This window comes from Salmo salar, chromosome ssa16, assembly GCF_905237065.1.
Source record: "Salmo salar chromosome ssa16, Ssal_v3.1, whole genome shotgun sequence".
NCBI classification, from domain to species: Eukaryota; Metazoa; Chordata; class Actinopteri; order Salmoniformes; family Salmonidae; genus Salmo; species Salmo salar.
In genome coordinates, this window is record NC_059457.1 from 35,607,327 (window position 1) to 35,624,154 (window position 16,828).

Sequence of the window (16,828 nt, forward strand, 5' to 3'; positions counted from 1 at the left end):
TCAGACGATCCCGCAGGTGAAGAAGCCGGATGTGGAGGTCCTGGGCTGGGGTTACGTGGTCTGCAGTTGGATGTTATGCCAAATTCTCTAGAACGATGGAGGCGGCTTATGGTGGAGAAATGAACATTCAGTTATCTGGCAACAGCTCTGGTGGACATTCCTGCAGTCAGCATGCCTATTGCACGCTCCCTCAATTTGAGACATCTGTGTCATTGTGTTGTGACAAAACTGTACATTTTAGAGTTGCCTTTTATTGTCCCCAGTACAAGATGCATCTGTGTAATGATCATGCAGTTTAATCGACATATTGATATGTCAGGTGGATGGATTGTCTTGGTAAAGGAGAAATGCTCACTAACAGGGATGTAAACAAATTTATGCACAACATTTTAGAGAAATAAGCTTTTTGTGAGCATGGAACATTTCTGGGATTTTATTTTTTTTTAGCTCATGAAAGATGGGACCAACACTTACATGTTGCATTTCATATTTTTGTTCAATATATTTGGCCTGAATGCAAAGCGCCGTCTGGGGAGAACTAGGCACAGTTCATCACCCGTCGAACATAACCCCTACCGTGAAGCATGGTGGTTGCAGCATCATGCTATGGGGATGCTTTTCAGCGGTAGGAACTGTGAGACTGGTAAGGATAGAAGGAACATGAATGGAGCCAAATACAGGCACATCCTAGATGAGAACCTGCTTCAGAGTGCAAATGACTTTCGGTTGGGGCGAATGAGCCCAAGCATACAGCCAAAGCAACGCTGGAATGGCTTCAGAACAAGAATGTGAAAGTCCTTGAGTGGTCCAGCCAAAACCCAGACTTGAATCCCATTGAAAGTATGTGGAAAGACTTGAAGAATGCTGTTCCCTGGAAGGATGGGAGAAAATCCCCAAATTCAGAGACAGACATACCCAAGACGACTCAAAGCTGTACTTACCGACAAAGGTGCTTCTACAAAATATAGACTCGGGTGTGACTACTTATGTAATAGAGATATTTAATCTTCAATAAATTTGTTAACATTTCTAAAAACATGTTTTCACCTTGTCAGTATGGGGTATTATGTATAGATGGGTGAGAGGGAAAAAATCTATTTCATCAATTTTGAATTCGGGCTGTAACACAACAAAATGTGGAGTAAGTCAAGCGGTATGAATACTTTTTGAAGGCACTGTATATATAAAAATTTGGTTTAGGCCGTAAGGCCCAAGCATCCGACAGAGAGAGGGGGGAGAGAGAGACAATATTTTCTGAATGGCCAATTTGCGCTGCTTTGGTGTACTACTCTGCTCTGTCTAGCCTACATTCCTCTTGCGTTCTGTATAACATATTTATTGAAATAGGCCAGCCTTCATTAATATGAAGCCTTTCATAAAACAAGATTATAGCAAATAGGAATAGACAAATTACTCAGAATGTCACTGAGCTGCCCTGCCCGACTCCGTTATTTATTGCGCAGCGCTAGTCAAGCTCAAATAGGCTAAACCAGGGGTCTCCAACCTTGTTCCTGGAGAGCTACTGTCCTTTTCGCTCCAACCCCAGTTGTAACTAACCTGGTTCAGGTTATCAACCAAGTATTAGGGTTGGCGTAAAAACCTACAGGACGGTAACTCTCCAGAAACAGGGTTGGAGACCCCTGGGCAAAAAGGTTGTCTGTCACATCACAATGTTGTCACCATTGGTAATGGCCGTCGATCATCGTCGATAGGCGATGCTATCATAATATCGCTAAACCCTATATTGTACTCAACGGTATACTCTTATCATCAGGTATACATATTTATTATCATGCACCATTCTCTTCTTATAGCAAACAACAGCAAGTTTCTGTCTGACTTTGGGATACGACATGGTAGCCGTCTGCAAGTGGATGACTTTCTGCAGGATTACACACTCCTGGTTAACGTGATGCACTGGTAAGAGAGGATGGATATCTGTGTGCTGTATAGGCCTTTGCATGACTAATGCAAATTTGTTTCCCTAATGTAAAGGACTTGGAGAAGGATGTGGGGTTTGAGGTGGTGGGTGACGCCCCTGACAAAGCCCCAACCCCACCCAGCGCACAAGAGGACAAGAATGTTGCCAACGGCAACAAAGACTCTGCAGAACCGTCCACCTCTTCCAAAGGTGAGCAAAACTGACATTGACAACAGAGATGGACTGTTTTAGACTGTCTAATAATCAAAATCCTGGTCATAAGTCACCTGTCCTGTCCTTTAAACCATTTTGTTTACAGTACTGAGAATCATGTACAGCTATGTTTATTTTGTAGCTGAACGATAACTCTAAAAAGGTACATGTCAATCGTCTCTCGTCTGACTTTCTCTTGTTTTCCTTTCTCCTCTTAGCCCCTGCTGAGCAGGATGATGTTCTGATAGTTGATTCAGACGAGGAGGAGCCGTCCTCCAGCACTATGGATGTCCGCATGGAGTCAGGAGGCCACAAGAGGAAGCTCCATGATGCTGAGACAGGCGAGGCTTCAGCCAAGCGCCAACGCCTGGATCAGCCTTCGGCGGCCGATGAGGACGATGATGACATCATTGCACTAGACTAGTATGTCTCTCCTGGCCCCTCCCCTCTTCAGAAGGATGAAACTCTGTGTTTGTGTTTTCATACGCTGTTCCTCTTACCAAACATGTGTAAATATAAATGTACAAAAACTGTTAAGTGTGCCATTTTTATTTTATTTTGGTCCATCATAGATGGATAAAATACTTTTAGCTTTTTGTATTTTTTTATAATGTATTTGTCATGTCACAAGTCAGGGTGTGGTTTGTAGGGAGACTGAAAGAAACATTTAATTTAAAAAAAAAATCTGCGTATTTCATCCAGTAAACTTACACCTCCATTGAAGGAATGTAAAAAAAGTTAACAAACCCAATCATTTCTTTGAGTCAAGCATTGACTGAATTTTCTTTGTAATTGTTAACCACTGACCACTTGCAGGACGAGTTGCTTTGTTAAAAAAGAAATTGTACTGGAGTTTGTTACTTTATTTATAAATCTTTCATATGGTTTATAGTTGGAGCCATTGTAACAGTGTAGGTTCCGTCCCTCTTTTCCCCCCAACCTGGGCTCGAACCAGGGACTCTTGCACACATCAACAACTGACACCCCACGAAGCATCGTTACCCATCGCGCCACAAATGCTGTGGCCCTTGCAACACAAGGGGAACAACCACTTCAGGTCTCAGAGCGAGTGACGTCACTGATTGAAACGCTATTAGCGCGCACCACCGCTAACTAACTAGCCATTTCACATCGGTTACACCATCATATCCAGGCCTCAACCTCCCTTTGGACCAAATAGATAACGACACAATAAACACTTACAGATCTAATGACCCCAAAATTGTTTTCTTAAGCTTTAGCATACACAGTATTTGTTTGGAACATCAGTACTTTGGCTTGTTTGTACTGGACACACCACCAAATTTCAATTTGCTAACTTATTTGCGGTGCTTTTTGGGGGGACTATGAAGCCCTTTCATTGCTTGGTTTTGGTTAGACAATAAATGATCTGTTTTCGCCACAGTTGTGTTCTGAAGGGTTCAGGCTGAGAAAAGGCCTCCTCATAGCAATTACAAGTTTGCCGAAAGAGCGAATGAGTTTCATAACATCCTTTTAACGTTTGTCTTCCAAGGAAAAACATTTTTCAGAGCAAATATTTTGTAACTGGAGGTGTGTGTAGGTGTGCGTGTGTGTAAGTCCAAAAGAGTAATCTCAGCCCTGTCAGTAAATGGAGTACACAAAAAAAGCCATAACATAAGCATGTTTACAATAAACATGACATTCCTAAGGAGCTTTAGCTGAACATATTCTCAGTCCCATACTAATACAATGTTTGCACAACATTTGCAAGACTTTCATGTTAATCAAAATAACCTCATCCAATAATTGACATTAAATCAGAATAGAACACTTGGGCTGTTGGGAAATGACGCACGTGTGTTCATCCACAATTGGAAACGACACAGTCAATGAGTGAGTTTAAAAAAAACAATTTTTATAGAGAAAGCACTGCACATTTGACCGTGTATTGTATTGAAGATCACGAGGCTCAGATGAATTGTGCTGTTATGACATATGACAAGAACCACACAGACATTTCAACAAAACTAAGCAAAAAGTACACCGAAGATCTATGTCAAGGGTCTAGATCTCGCGCATGTTGTTTGAAACGCCTCTCAGAGGATAAAGCCGATTGGTCGAAAGCCTTACACGAGCCCCACTCAGCGATCTCTTCCTTTTGGAACAACATTATTGATTCGGCGCGTGCTATAGCAGTAGGTAGCCAACATAAATCGCCGCGGTGTTAAAGTTAGCACGCATCAACAGGTCAAGTGAAAACTTTTGGAATTTACGTGAATGTTTCAATCTTGTGAAAGCTTGTCTATTTTCCAGACCAATCAAGCGATAGCGTGGAGAGCCAGCCATCCGAAACTGTCACTGTCATAGTGTGGAAGAGGGGGCATAACGCAACTCCCGTTGTTGTTTCTGATTGAAAACATATGAAACCGAACGACTCGGGAGACGGGAGCAGTTTTAATTTATTTGACGTTTTGCCTTACCTGAAAAGATAACACAACAGCTCATTTTGACTCTCGCAAACTTCGAGTAGCCTATTCGTAGAACCGTGGTCATGGTGGCTCTCTCATCGATCGTAAACCCACTTGCCCGGCATCTGCAAAGACATATCATCAAGCAAACTAAAGGTCAACGGTTGATACCTGTGAGAAGATGCAACCTCACTGCATGTTCAAGCAAATATGTGCTTTCAGCCTGTAAGTGTCTAAACTTTAAAAGTACGGTAGCTTTCATCATATTGCAGTTGAATTCGCTAGCTGTTTGCTCTTCATTTCTTAAGACTGGAACAGTGCCATTAATGGTCAGTCCAGCTGGCAGCTGAGATTACACACTAAATAAGACTGTTTCAATCGCTCAAGCAGCAGTAACGTAAATGTCTACGTTGTAAAGTTTTAATCGACATCCACAATGTCTACAGTACTAAAGGGTTAATTAATGGCGTTGTTTTCATCGCAACCGGTGCACAAAGAATACATGGAAACCAAGGACTGGATTTCTGCATGAGTGAATTGGCGTCACATTTTCAGGGGGAATTAGTTAATTCTGAGCTTCTGGCCGGGTACTGGTTTTGATTGTAACTATGGTGTGTACATACACATGTAAATTTGATCGTAACTGTGATCACAATTTATGTTTTTATCTTTTGTATTTTATTTTTTAACTTGGCCTATTTTACACTGCATGTTTGGTTTATGGTCTGTCCTTACTCAAGACATTCATAAGGCCTGACTTTGCTCTCCAGAACCCAAGGCATTATGCATTATTCCAAGGGTTCTCAGATATAAACACCGCATACCGGTGGGAACATGTGAACTAAAATCCCAGCGCTCTGTTTTAATGTTTAGAACCGTCAATCATTGCTTGCAATACGGTTTTCGAAACATATGGCATTTCTTTCATACTATATAAGCGAGAAATAATATTTAAAATAAATATATATATTCACTTAATGTAGCAGATTTGCACAGATCCATATGGCTGTGTGTCTATCCAGCTGACGAACTACACTTCCGCTACACCTTCTCCCCAGTTACGCTTAGCACAGGTGGTCGCCTCTGTCTTCCGTAAACAAGCATTAACAAAGGTGTTCGCTGGGATTCTTCCACACCGATCTCGACAAACCATTTCTGTATGGACCTCGCTTTGTGCAGTGGGGCATTGTCATGCTGAAACAAGAAAAGGCCTTCCCCAAACTATTGCCACAAAGTTGGAAGCACAGAATCGTTTAGAATGTCATTGTATACTGTAGCGTTAAGATTTCACTTAACTGGAACGAAGGGGCCTAGCCCGAACCATGAAAAACAGCACCAGACTATTATTCCTCCTCCACCAAACTTTACAGTTGGCACTATGCATTGGAGCAGGTAGTGTTCTCTGGCATTCACCAAACCAAGATTCGTCTGTCAGACTGCCAGATGGTGACGCGTGATTCATTACTCCAGAGAAAGTGTTTCCACTGCTCCAGAATCCAATGGCGGCAAGTTTTACACAATGTTTTGTGAAATAGCCACACCCGTCCACATACTTACTTCATGAATATCTAGTAGATTGTAACGAGCTGTGATCTATTAGTCATTGCAGGATAGCTACTGTTTGGCATAGCACAGAGAATTTTCGATCAACCTTAACTTGGCGACACTATCTTCGTCCTCGATTCGGTCAAACATATCTTCTAATAGGTCTGTGTTCAGTTGCAGGTGGTTCATTCGAATTTAGAAAAAAAAGGCCTATCCTTACTAGCATTTTCAGGTACAGTAGCAAAATGGATAATTGGAAATACATTTTTCCATGAAATACCTTTTCCAAACGACCTTTCTACATATATAAGTTAAGCATTGGCAGAGCGGTCAGTGACTGATGTAAATTGCATCATAGGCAGTTATTGTTTCGCAGCCCAATGGCAAAACCAGGAAGTCATAGTAGATGCATATCTAAGAAACGTTCCATTCAGAGCTGAACTAGTGTCTCCCTTTCCTGCTGCGGAGTAGACCTGGTGGGCTGCCAATACATTCCGCGAGTCTGTTTCTGTAGCCTACCCACATTTTACTTATTCTGTAATTTCCTTTCAATAGGAGTTAGTGAAGAAATTCTCTTTTTCCTCCTCCTGCTTTTCTAATTTCTTAAACGGAATCAACGGAGGAAGTTTAGACTACTGGTCTCACCTCTTGACGACTTTGAGACATTTGATCTTATGTTATTTGGGAATTTGACTATTATAGCCAATTTAAGAATGCAGGAAGCTGGAGAGTACACAATGAAAAGTAAGTGTCAGCATTTGTTATAGTAGGCTAAGCAATAGGACCTAATGTGATTTACTGAAGACAAGCTGTTGTTTTACATTTTACTATCAGACTCGATTTAAATCCCATCTCCTATGCTTTGACTCCAGTGCATCCAATGTGGCAGGGACCACTTGTTGCTCCTGGGGGCAACAGACAATCTCCTATCGATATTCGGGTGCGCAAGAGTGTCTTTGATCCGCATCTCAAGCCACTGACCCCGGATTACGACCCCAGGACATGTTCACAGATATGGAATAACGGGTACTCATTCCTGGTTGAGTATGATGACACCACCGACAAATCCAGTAAGCAGTTTCTGTTCTGCCGCTTGACCTCCTAATTTAAAACTGCAATGCCTGCCACGTGGAACGTGGCTTTGATTTACATTTAAGTATCCCTGCCCTAGGCTTATTTCTCAACATCATGGTCTTATTGTTTAGACAGTCTAATTACTCTAATTTTCAATGAAATATTATTTCAGAAATGTATATTTTGTTAACCGCTAGACTTTACATAAATATTTTCATGCCAAGAATACAGTAGGCTAATTGATCTGTAATTTAATTCTTAGTTCTGCTTTTAATGTGTGTTTGTGTGAGAAGAGGATACTTATGTTTTAACAAGTATGTTTATATAATCATGTTTATAACTTGCCACAGCTGTTGTGTGTATTAGTTACGGTTTCTTCTCATTATTGTATGTGTCTCTAACACAACATTGATGAGTGGTCGATTTCTTCTCGTCGATCTCTCTCACACTCAGCACTTAAAGGCGGTCCTCTGGAGGATAACTTCCGGCTGTGTCAGTTCCACTTCCATTGGGGGGAGAGCAACGCATGGGGCTCTGAGCACACAGTGGACCGCCGCCTCTTCCCTGCTGAGGTAGCTACTGCACGTCCTCTTACTTAACATTTAAATACAGACACTATCTGTTAACTTTGTTGAATGACTCTAGCTATGCCATAGTAAGAACCTCCTAACTTGTCAAGTCTAATAGAGCCATAGTCTTCAGGAGACTGTGTCATGGAATGGTAGATAGTAGGGACTGCTTAGTCATCAAGTCAATGCTGATGCCCTAGCCAATCCATGACGACATTGGTATGCAATTTCTGTGACAGGGGGATTGTGTTGTTGGAAACCTCTACATATAGAAGCAGAATGCATTCTGTCCTATCCTTAAGGCCCACCTTTTAATGTGTGATCTATTTTCATATTGTTCCACTCACCTAAAGCATACAATAGAGGGAGTACTACTGCCATGCCCAGCTGGCGTTAGTGGCTGTGAGAATCTGACCATGTCAGGGTTCTCAACACTCCCCAGGTGCAGTGTGTGTACAGAGGCTCAAGTTACGATTACAGCACACAACTCACTCTGTGCCTAATAGGAGCACACCACAGTGTGTAACAGAGGTAATGGATCCTTCTCACTTTACTTATTGGGTTGTACCGTTCTTTATAGAATTGTCCCCAGGTCCCAGGGTGAATAGGGTTCTGTGGTATGGGTTGGGTTGGACACTCAGATGGAGTAAAACAAAGAGCAGCTGCATGTGACCTCAGGGTCAGACAATGCTCCATTTGGTTTAATAGCTACTGAAACCCATCTGTTCAGGTTGGAGGATTTTGAGGTGGATTTCCACATTCAGAATCAGATTTTTTGTTGTTGTTAGTTTTGATAAATGATCACCTTTGTGGTAGAACAATCAATTATCTTGAGAACGATATTAAAGATGATTCATAATTATCCAGCAGCAAATATAATCTGTGACACATTGCATTTGAATTCTCTGGGTGTGTGGATAAATAGGTTCTAATTAATGTATGCGTTGCCTTCTCTGTTGATAGCTCCACATGGTCCACTGGAACTCTGATAAGTACAGCCGGTTTGAGGAGGCGGTGATGGAGGAGAATGGACTGGCTGTTATCGGGGTTTTCCTCAAGGTAACTTATTGCTTCTTGTTAACATAGCAATGCATCCCTACCACATGCAACCCACCACCACCGTCATATATACTTGACCATATACAGTTGAAGTCGGAAGTTTACATACACTTAGGTTGGAGTCATTAACCTGTTGGGGATAGGGGGCAGTATTTGCACGGCTGGATAAAAAACGTACCCGATTTAATCTGGTTACTACACCTGCCCAGTAACTAGAATATGCATATAATTATTGGCTTTGGATAGAAAACACTCTAAAGTGGGGCTTTACCTAGGTGGGGCTTTACCTAGCAAAGACTTGTAGATCACCTGGAGCCAGTGGGTTTGGCGAGGGCCAGCCAACGAGAGCATACAGGTCGCAGTGGTGGGTAGTATATGGGGCTTTGGTGACAAAACAGATGGTACTGTGATAGACTGCATCCAATTTGCTGAGGAGTGTTGGAGGCTCTTTTGTAAATTACATCGCCGAAGTCGAGGATCGGTAGGATGGTCAGTTTTACGAGGGTATGTTTGGCAGAATGAGTGAAGGATGCTTTGTTGAGAAATAGGAAGCCGATTCTAGATTTAATTTGGGATTGGACATGTTTAATGTGAGTCTGGATGGAGAGTTTACAGTCTAAACAGACACCTAGGTAGCAATCGGTTGCATTTAGTTTTATTTGCATTTAAGAGCAGTTGGAGGCCACGGAAGGAGTGTTGTATGGCATGACGCTTGTTTGGTGGTTTGTTAACACAGTGTCCAAAGAAGGGCCAGAGGTATACAGAATGGTGTCGTCTGCATAGAGGTGGATCAAAGAATCACCAGCAGCGAGAGCGACATCATTGATGTATACAGAGAAGAGAGTCGGCCCGAGAATTGAACCCTGTGGCACCCCCATAGAAACTGCCAGAGGTCCGGACAACAGGCCCTCCGATTTGACATACTGAACTCTCAGAGAAGTAGTTGGTCAACCAGGCGAGGCAATCATTTGAGAAACCAAGGCTGTTGAGTATGCCAGTAAGAATGTTGTGAATGACAGTCGAAAGCCTTAGCCAGGTCGATGAATACGGCTGCACTGTAATTTCTCTTATTGATGGCGGTTATGATATCGTTTAGGACCTTGAGCGTGGCTGAGGTGCACCCATGACCAGCTCTGAAACCAGATTGCATAGCGGAGAAGGTGCGGTGAGATTCGAAATGGTTAGTAATCTGTTTGTTAACTTGGCTTTCAAAGACCTTAAAGGCAGGCTCGAATAGATATAGGTCTGTAGCAGTTTGAGGTCTAGAGTGTCTTCCCCCTTCGAAGAGGGGGATGACCGCGGCAGCTTTTCAATCTATGGGAATCTCAGACGATACGAAAGAGGTTGAACAGGCTAGTAATAGGGGTTGCAACAATTTCGGCATATAATTTTAGAAAGAAAGGGTCCAGATTGTCTAGCCCGGCTGATTTGTAGGGGTCCAGATTTTGCAGCTCTTTCAGAACATCAGCTATCTGGATTTGGGTGAAGTAGGGGAGGTTTGGGCGAGTTGCTGTGGGGAGCGCAGGGCTGTTGACCGGGGTAGCCAGGTGGAAAGCATGGCCAGCCGTAGAAAAATGCTTATTGAAATTCGCAATTATAGTGGATTTATCGGTGGTGACAGAGTTTCCTATCCTCAGTGCAGTGGGCAGCTGGGAGGAGGTGCTCTTATTCTCCTTGGACTTTAGTGTCCCAGAACTTTTTGGAGTTTGTGCTACAGGATGCAACTTTCTGCTTGAAAATGCTAGCCTTAGCTTTCCTAACTGCCTGTGTATATTTGTTCCTAACTTCCCTGAAAAGTTGCATATCACGGGGGCTGTTCGACACTAATGCAGAACGCCACATGATGTTTTTGTGCTGGTCAAGGTCAGTCAGGTCTTGAGAGAATCAAGGACTATATCTATTCCTGGTTCTACATTTTTTTGAATGGGGCATGCTTATCTAAGATGGTGAGGAAGGCACTTTTAAAGAATAGCCAGGCATCCTCTACTGACGGAATGAGGTCAATATCCTTCCAAGATACCCGGGCCAGGTCGATTAGAAAGGCCTGCTCGCTGAAGTGTTTTAGGGCGCGTTTGACAGTGATGAGGGGTGATTATTTGACCGCAGACCCATTACGGATGCAGGCAATGAGGCAGTGATCGCTGAGATCTTGGTTTAAAACAGCAGAGGTGTATTTGGAGGGCAAGTTGGTTAGGATGATATCTATGAGGGTGCGGATTTGGGGTTGTACCTGGTGGGTTCACCCAACTTATTGTGGGAAGCTTGTGGAAGGCTACCCAAAACATTTGCCCCAAGTTAAACAATTTAAAGGCAATGCTACCAAATACTAATTGAGTGTATGTAAACTTCTGACCCACTGGGAATGTGATGAAAGAAATAAAAGATGAAATCATTCTCTCTACTATTATTCTGACATTTCACATTCTTAAAATAAAGTGGTGATCCTAACTGACCTAAAACAGGGAATTTTTACTAGGATTAAATGTCAGGAATTGTGAGAAACTGAGTTTAAATGTATTTGGCTAAGGTGTATTTAAACTTCCGACTTCAACTGTACACGTCATATACACACCATTTCAATATTTACTGACATTGAAATGTAAACACCCCATGCAGTGAATGTAAACACACAGCACATGCCTGACAAAAGGACTCAGTGCTCAGACACAGATTATTTTCCTCCTCAGATAGGGAAGAGACACGAGGGACTGCAGAAACTAGTAGATGTCCTACCTGCTGTCAGACACAAGGTGAGTTCAATGATTGACCACTTAAACCATGCAGGTGATTTCGTTAACAAGGTTTCAGAGAGAACGTTTCAAGCAGGTGTTTTGTCGCTGAGTTTCTGAGAAGGCCGCCCAAAGCTTAAGAACATAAGTAGTCAGTTCTGTACGACTCAGGTTGGTATTCTAGACTCTCTCCGGTGGCACACACATGACATTTGTATGGCTATTGGAGTGTGAATTGCACCATGCTATTCGGGGGATTCTCTATCAAATTTATCGGCCTAATAATAAAGATGTAATTTAAATTGTAAAAAATAAATGACCTTTTTATGTGGCATGAACACAACTAGTCATATTTCCATCTGATTGTCAAGCAAATCTCTTCAAAAAGTAGGCATGTTGGTCCACTCCAAAATAATTCCAGCATCCAAACTGCATGTATACTTGCGCTGTTTGACTGTTACTAGATTTGTTACAAAGCACCAAAATTGTGCCTAATGTCATTCAGCGATTGCCATTGATTATTCTTACATTAATTGATGCGTCTTGCTGACAAATTGATATTTTTTGTAGCCTGAAAAGTTGGGACACTTGAAATGGGGCTGAAACTGTCCCGGGAAAAACGGGATGGTCACCCTAACACACGGTCAACCTACTAGACTAGCCTACAATGTGTATTAGCATGAATTTGAAATGGGCCTACCGGTAGTCAGTGATGTAGTGTTTAAAATGAATGCATTTAAAAAAATGTAAAACATGTTTTAAGGTGGGTAAACAACATTTACTTGCGTTTATCCTTCACTAGGGCTACACCATTGCCGGTAGCCTACCCCCTCAGCCAAGGCAATTTCAAACACATGAACACACGCAGTATAGGTAGCTTACATTCAATATAACACAGTTGAATCAAAACATGTTTTACACCCTAGTTCATGAATTGTCCATTAGTCATGAGTTAATGTTTGGACTCTTCACAGATAAGGGGACATAAAACAGTACCTTTCTTTCCTTATGTTAATGACATTTATGACAGTTATGTCATTAAGTATTTAACACTAGAATTAGAATATTGAACTTAAACCCTGTACAAATAATGGATCTTGGAGATCTGGGAAAGTCCACTAAGTGTAACTACGTCTGTAACATTTCATTATGTGATGTTTCGCAGTGAAAACAGTTCTCATGGGCACACAAATCCAAAGTAATGTAGGCCTATTCCATTGCCAAACCGAATGCTTCTAACCAAAAGAGTCAACTACTGTCATTAAGGTAAACTTGTTGGATGGATTGGATGCGCATTGGTGTCTAGCTGTAGGCTAGTTGTCTTGTGATATTGTCGACCATCAGGTGATCCAGTAAAGAAAACCAATATTGATAGAAAATAATAAATGGTCTGGTACTTCTGGGCACGGTTGGCTGGGAGAACACCAGTACCTGCGCACACCTAAAAAACAGCAATGAGTGCTTTAAACAGCTGACTGACAAAAGCAAACAATGATAAATCAATGGATAAATCTAACGCATTGGAATAAAGACACAGGCTATCTTTATCAAGGCTGCATGGCAAACAAATGGCGAAAATGACAAAGTATCTATGCTGAAAGGAGCTGGACTGAAGCTGAAATTCAGCACTAGCCTACTGGATGGACAGCACTGCCACAGAAATAAATGGTTAAAACCATGACAGAGAGTTGGGGGTGTATGTTTCATATTTACCACTGCATTTTAAACAAATAGGAGAATGGTTAAATTAGCATTATTTAAAGACACCCCCACACACACCCCCTTTGTTACCTTCCACAGAAGTATTACTGCAAAGGAACATACTGTATGATCCGAGATGGGGAGACTGTCAACTTTAACTGCCGTCTAGTGGCCATGAGTCAAATTACATGCCACTACAATTATATATATATTTTTAACCTTTATTTAACTAGGCAAATCGGTTAAGAACAAATTCTTATTTACAATGACGGCCTACCAAAAGGCCTCCTGCAGGGACGGGGGCCTGGGATTAAAATAAATAAATACAATATAAATATAGGACAAAACGCATCACAAGAGACACTACAAAAAGAGATGACAACATAGCAAGGCAGCAACTCATGACACCACAGTATGGTAGCAACACAGTATGGTAGCAGCACAAAACATGGTACAAACATTGGGCACAGTCAACAGCACAAAGGTCAAGAAGGTAGAGACAACAATACATCTCACATTAAGGTTGTGGTTGGGAAATGGCAATAATAATTATTATAACTTATGACACGGTTGGCAGCACCATGTAACCCATTCCTCTTCCCCTTTTTGCTCCTTAGGACAGTGTTGTTGAGTTCACTAGGTTCGACCCAGCCTGCCTTCTGCCCACTAACATTGATGATTACTGGACGTATGCAGGGTCACTGACCACGCCTCCTCTGACCGAAGCTGTGACCTGGATTATCATGAAGCAGCACATCGAAGTCAGCCATGAGCAGGTTAGTGTGTGAGTGAGAGTGTGTGTGGTGAAAAGGGAAGGAATGTTAGAACTACTCGTGGACTACACTTTAGTGACTTCTCTCGGCAGTTCCATGTCTGCATAACATTCTCTCCCTGTCCTGTCTCTTCCTCAGCTGGCTGTGTTTCGGAGCCTTCTCTTCACCTCAGCAGAGGAGGAGGTACAGAAGAGCATGGTCAACAACTTCCGTGTGCAGCAGTCGCTGCAGGGACGCACTGTGCGTTCCTCGTTTACGCCCTTCCTGAAGGAGGAGCAACCTGCAAAGGGTCCACACACAGGCCACTGACCTTTACACAGAGACTCACTCGGACCCTTCAAACCAAAATAATGCAATACCCTGGGAAGCACATTTTTGGGCTAACAAAGTCTTACGTTTGACTCTACAGAAGTCATACTGCTGGCATCTTTCCAAACGCTTATGCATTCAGAAAGCACTCGGATTTCACTTAAGTGCCAGGGATTTTATAATTCCAATGTCACCATCTAAAAGCTGTTTTGTTGACCATCCTTGGCACTAGACAGCTGTCTCACTGCCTGCTGTCCTGTCAATAAGTGAAAGGCATCATCAACACATGGCAGGTGTATTGCTATAGTCTATGCTAACAGATTTTTTTAAACCCCTGTCTTAGGTGAATCAGGTTATTTTTATTTTTATAGATGCTCTGAATGTTTAAGTTGTAAACCTTTTATTATTGAGTTCTTAACAGTCCCACTTGAAATGCTTCCAGAAACCAATGAGGGATTCTGCTGAAATACAGGTAACTGTCAAAATAAAGGAAAACACCAACATATATTGTCTTAAGAGGGTGTTGGGCCACCACAGCTTTAGTACAAGTGTCTGGAAGTCTTGGAGGGATGCGACACCATTCTTCCAAGAGAAATTCCAGAATTTTGTGTTTTGCTCCAGGATCTCCCATAAGTGTTTAATTGAGTTGAGATCTGGTTCCCGAGATGGCTATGGCATATGGCTTACATCGTTTTTATGCTCAAAACATTCAGTGACCACTCGTGCCCTGTGGATGGGGGCATTGTCATCCTATGGGGGCGTATCCAAAATAATGATCTGCCCAGCATTTTAATACATCACCCTAAGTAAGCATGATGGGCTGTTACCTGCTTAATTAACTCAGGAAGTGCACCTGTGGAAGCATCTGCTATCAATATACTTTGTTTCCCTCATTTACTCAAGTGTTTCCATTATTTTGGCAGTTACCTGCACTTTTATACTATCACCGATTTTAATAATCTAAAGCATAAGAATATCACACTCGTGTATGAGCAGTACTCTTGCAGTAATTGTTCTCCTTCCTTGACAAAGTATTTGAGGTGAAAGGGCTCCATATATGGATGTGGGATTTAGTTTGAAGGTTTAAGCTCTGAACTTGTTTACTGCACACAGCCGAAGAGATTTGGTTCATTGTATTTGGGCCTAGCTAAGGCTCCAAACTGCACAAATGAGTGTTGCTCATTGCTTTGAAAGATGTTTTAGATTGATTTTATTACATAGTCTATTGAGTGGACTAGAATGTACATCTCACTATCTGTAACTTAGAGGTAAAAATCATATGTGTAGGATGGACACCTTTATAAGGCCTTATAAGCACAGGGACACAGGCATTTGTTACAACTAATATGCAGAACTATTTTGTTGAATTCAATAGCAAACATCTGTATTTTAGCATCTGTATTTTAGCATTTAAGCATATATTCCTCTTGTAATCAAATTGTTCTGTTCTACTAAACAGGAATCTACCATAGTACCTTCTATTTTATGCATCATACTGACACACATGGCGGTCACCTCTGTTCTCATAGATCAATAGCTCACGGCAGTGTGTCTATTCTGTTGGGGCCTGCTGGTCTAACGCATATCGATAATATTCTGCCCCTACCAAGCTTAAGTCGGTCAATTTGTATGTTTTCCAGTTTCTGGTTTAGGCGCTGGGAGAGTTAAGAGGGTATCACATCATTAACCTGTTATCTTGTTGGTTCTGTATTTATTTATTGGTGGAGGTCGGTAGGTTTTTACTTGCCTTTTTAGAAGCACTAGCAGCACACCGACAGAAATCATTCTCCTCCTGATATTTGTATGTCATTTCTTGAGACTTAAGCTTTTTCTGTACTTATATAATTGAGATTTTAAAGTTCCCAGAAGAACTGGACAGGGATTACAGTGGAACAAACTACATGCATCAACTTTAAAACATAACTACACTTAATGTTATGCTTTAATATCGTTCCAAAAGGTTAACTGTAATATAAGCACTGCTATTCCCCATGTTGACACAAAACCATGATACGTGAAATAGCAATTGTAATACCTTGCTGCCTGTTTTCCATTAGCCTACTTATCGTTGCAGTTTTCTGGGTGTGCCTTCCAGTGCTTCACTGTTTTCATCAAAGAAAGGGAGTGATTGGATAAAGAGGGGGGGTCTTATGTTTGCAGTGTTCAGAGAAAGTGAAGTAGGTGCTAAAAAGATTGGAGGAGAAAGGGATTGATTGGTTTGTTCTATAAACAGGGAATGAAAAGGTAGAGCAGACATTGAGGCAACATTTGTATTGTTTGTTCTATAAAGCATTAAGTGAGTGAATGGTTGTCTTCGTGATCATTCAATAACAATGTTCCTGTATAAACTGTCCCTTGTGGGGCCTCTCCCTTGAAAGAGCCACCTGGCCCTCTCCCCACTAGGTCAATTGCAGAGAAGTAGCTTGACACTAACCTGTTTTGAAAACTGTAAAGCACTGTCCAAACACTGAGGAACCGTAAGACTCTTGCCCTCTATACCCAACTG

General features: G+C 41.9%; 2 protein-coding genes across 5 annotated transcripts; both read left to right on the top strand.

Annotated features, from left to right (window-relative positions):
• The first annotated feature begins 1,953 nt into the window (after positions 1–1,953).
• Positions 1,954–2,667, top strand: LOC106573638 (SUMO-activating enzyme subunit 2-like). The gene is made up of 2 exons (XM_014148868.1): positions 1,954–2,131; positions 2,353–2,667. Exons 1-2 carry the CDS (start codon positions 1,969–1,971, stop codon positions 2,556–2,558), a joined length of 369 nt encoding a protein of 122 aa, XP_014004343.1. The 5' UTR covers positions 1,954–1,968; the 3' UTR covers positions 2,559–2,667.
• A 1,302-nt stretch (positions 2,668–3,969) lies between these two features.
• On the top strand, positions 3,970–16,627 carry LOC106573636 (carbonic anhydrase 5B, mitochondrial). Of its 4 annotated transcripts, none has more exons than XM_014148866.2 (7): positions 3,970–3,988; positions 6,981–7,178; positions 7,636–7,754; positions 8,715–8,810; positions 11,498–11,560; positions 13,858–14,016; positions 14,152–16,627. In XM_014148866.2, the coding sequence occupies exons 1-7, from the start codon at positions 3,985–3,987 to the stop codon at positions 14,320–14,322; spliced, it is 810 nt and encodes a 269-aa protein (XP_014004341.1). In that variant the 5' UTR covers positions 3,970–3,984; the 3' UTR covers positions 14,323–16,627. The 4 variants fall into 4 exon arrangements, with proteins under 4 accessions (XP_014004341.1, XP_014004339.1, XP_014004342.1 ...); XM_014148864.2 differs by lacking the exon at positions 3,970–3,988 and adding an exon at positions 4,224–4,788; XM_014148867.2 differs by lacking the exon at positions 3,970–3,988 and adding an exon at positions 4,228–4,342.
• Positions 16,628–16,828: the final 201 nt, after the last annotated feature.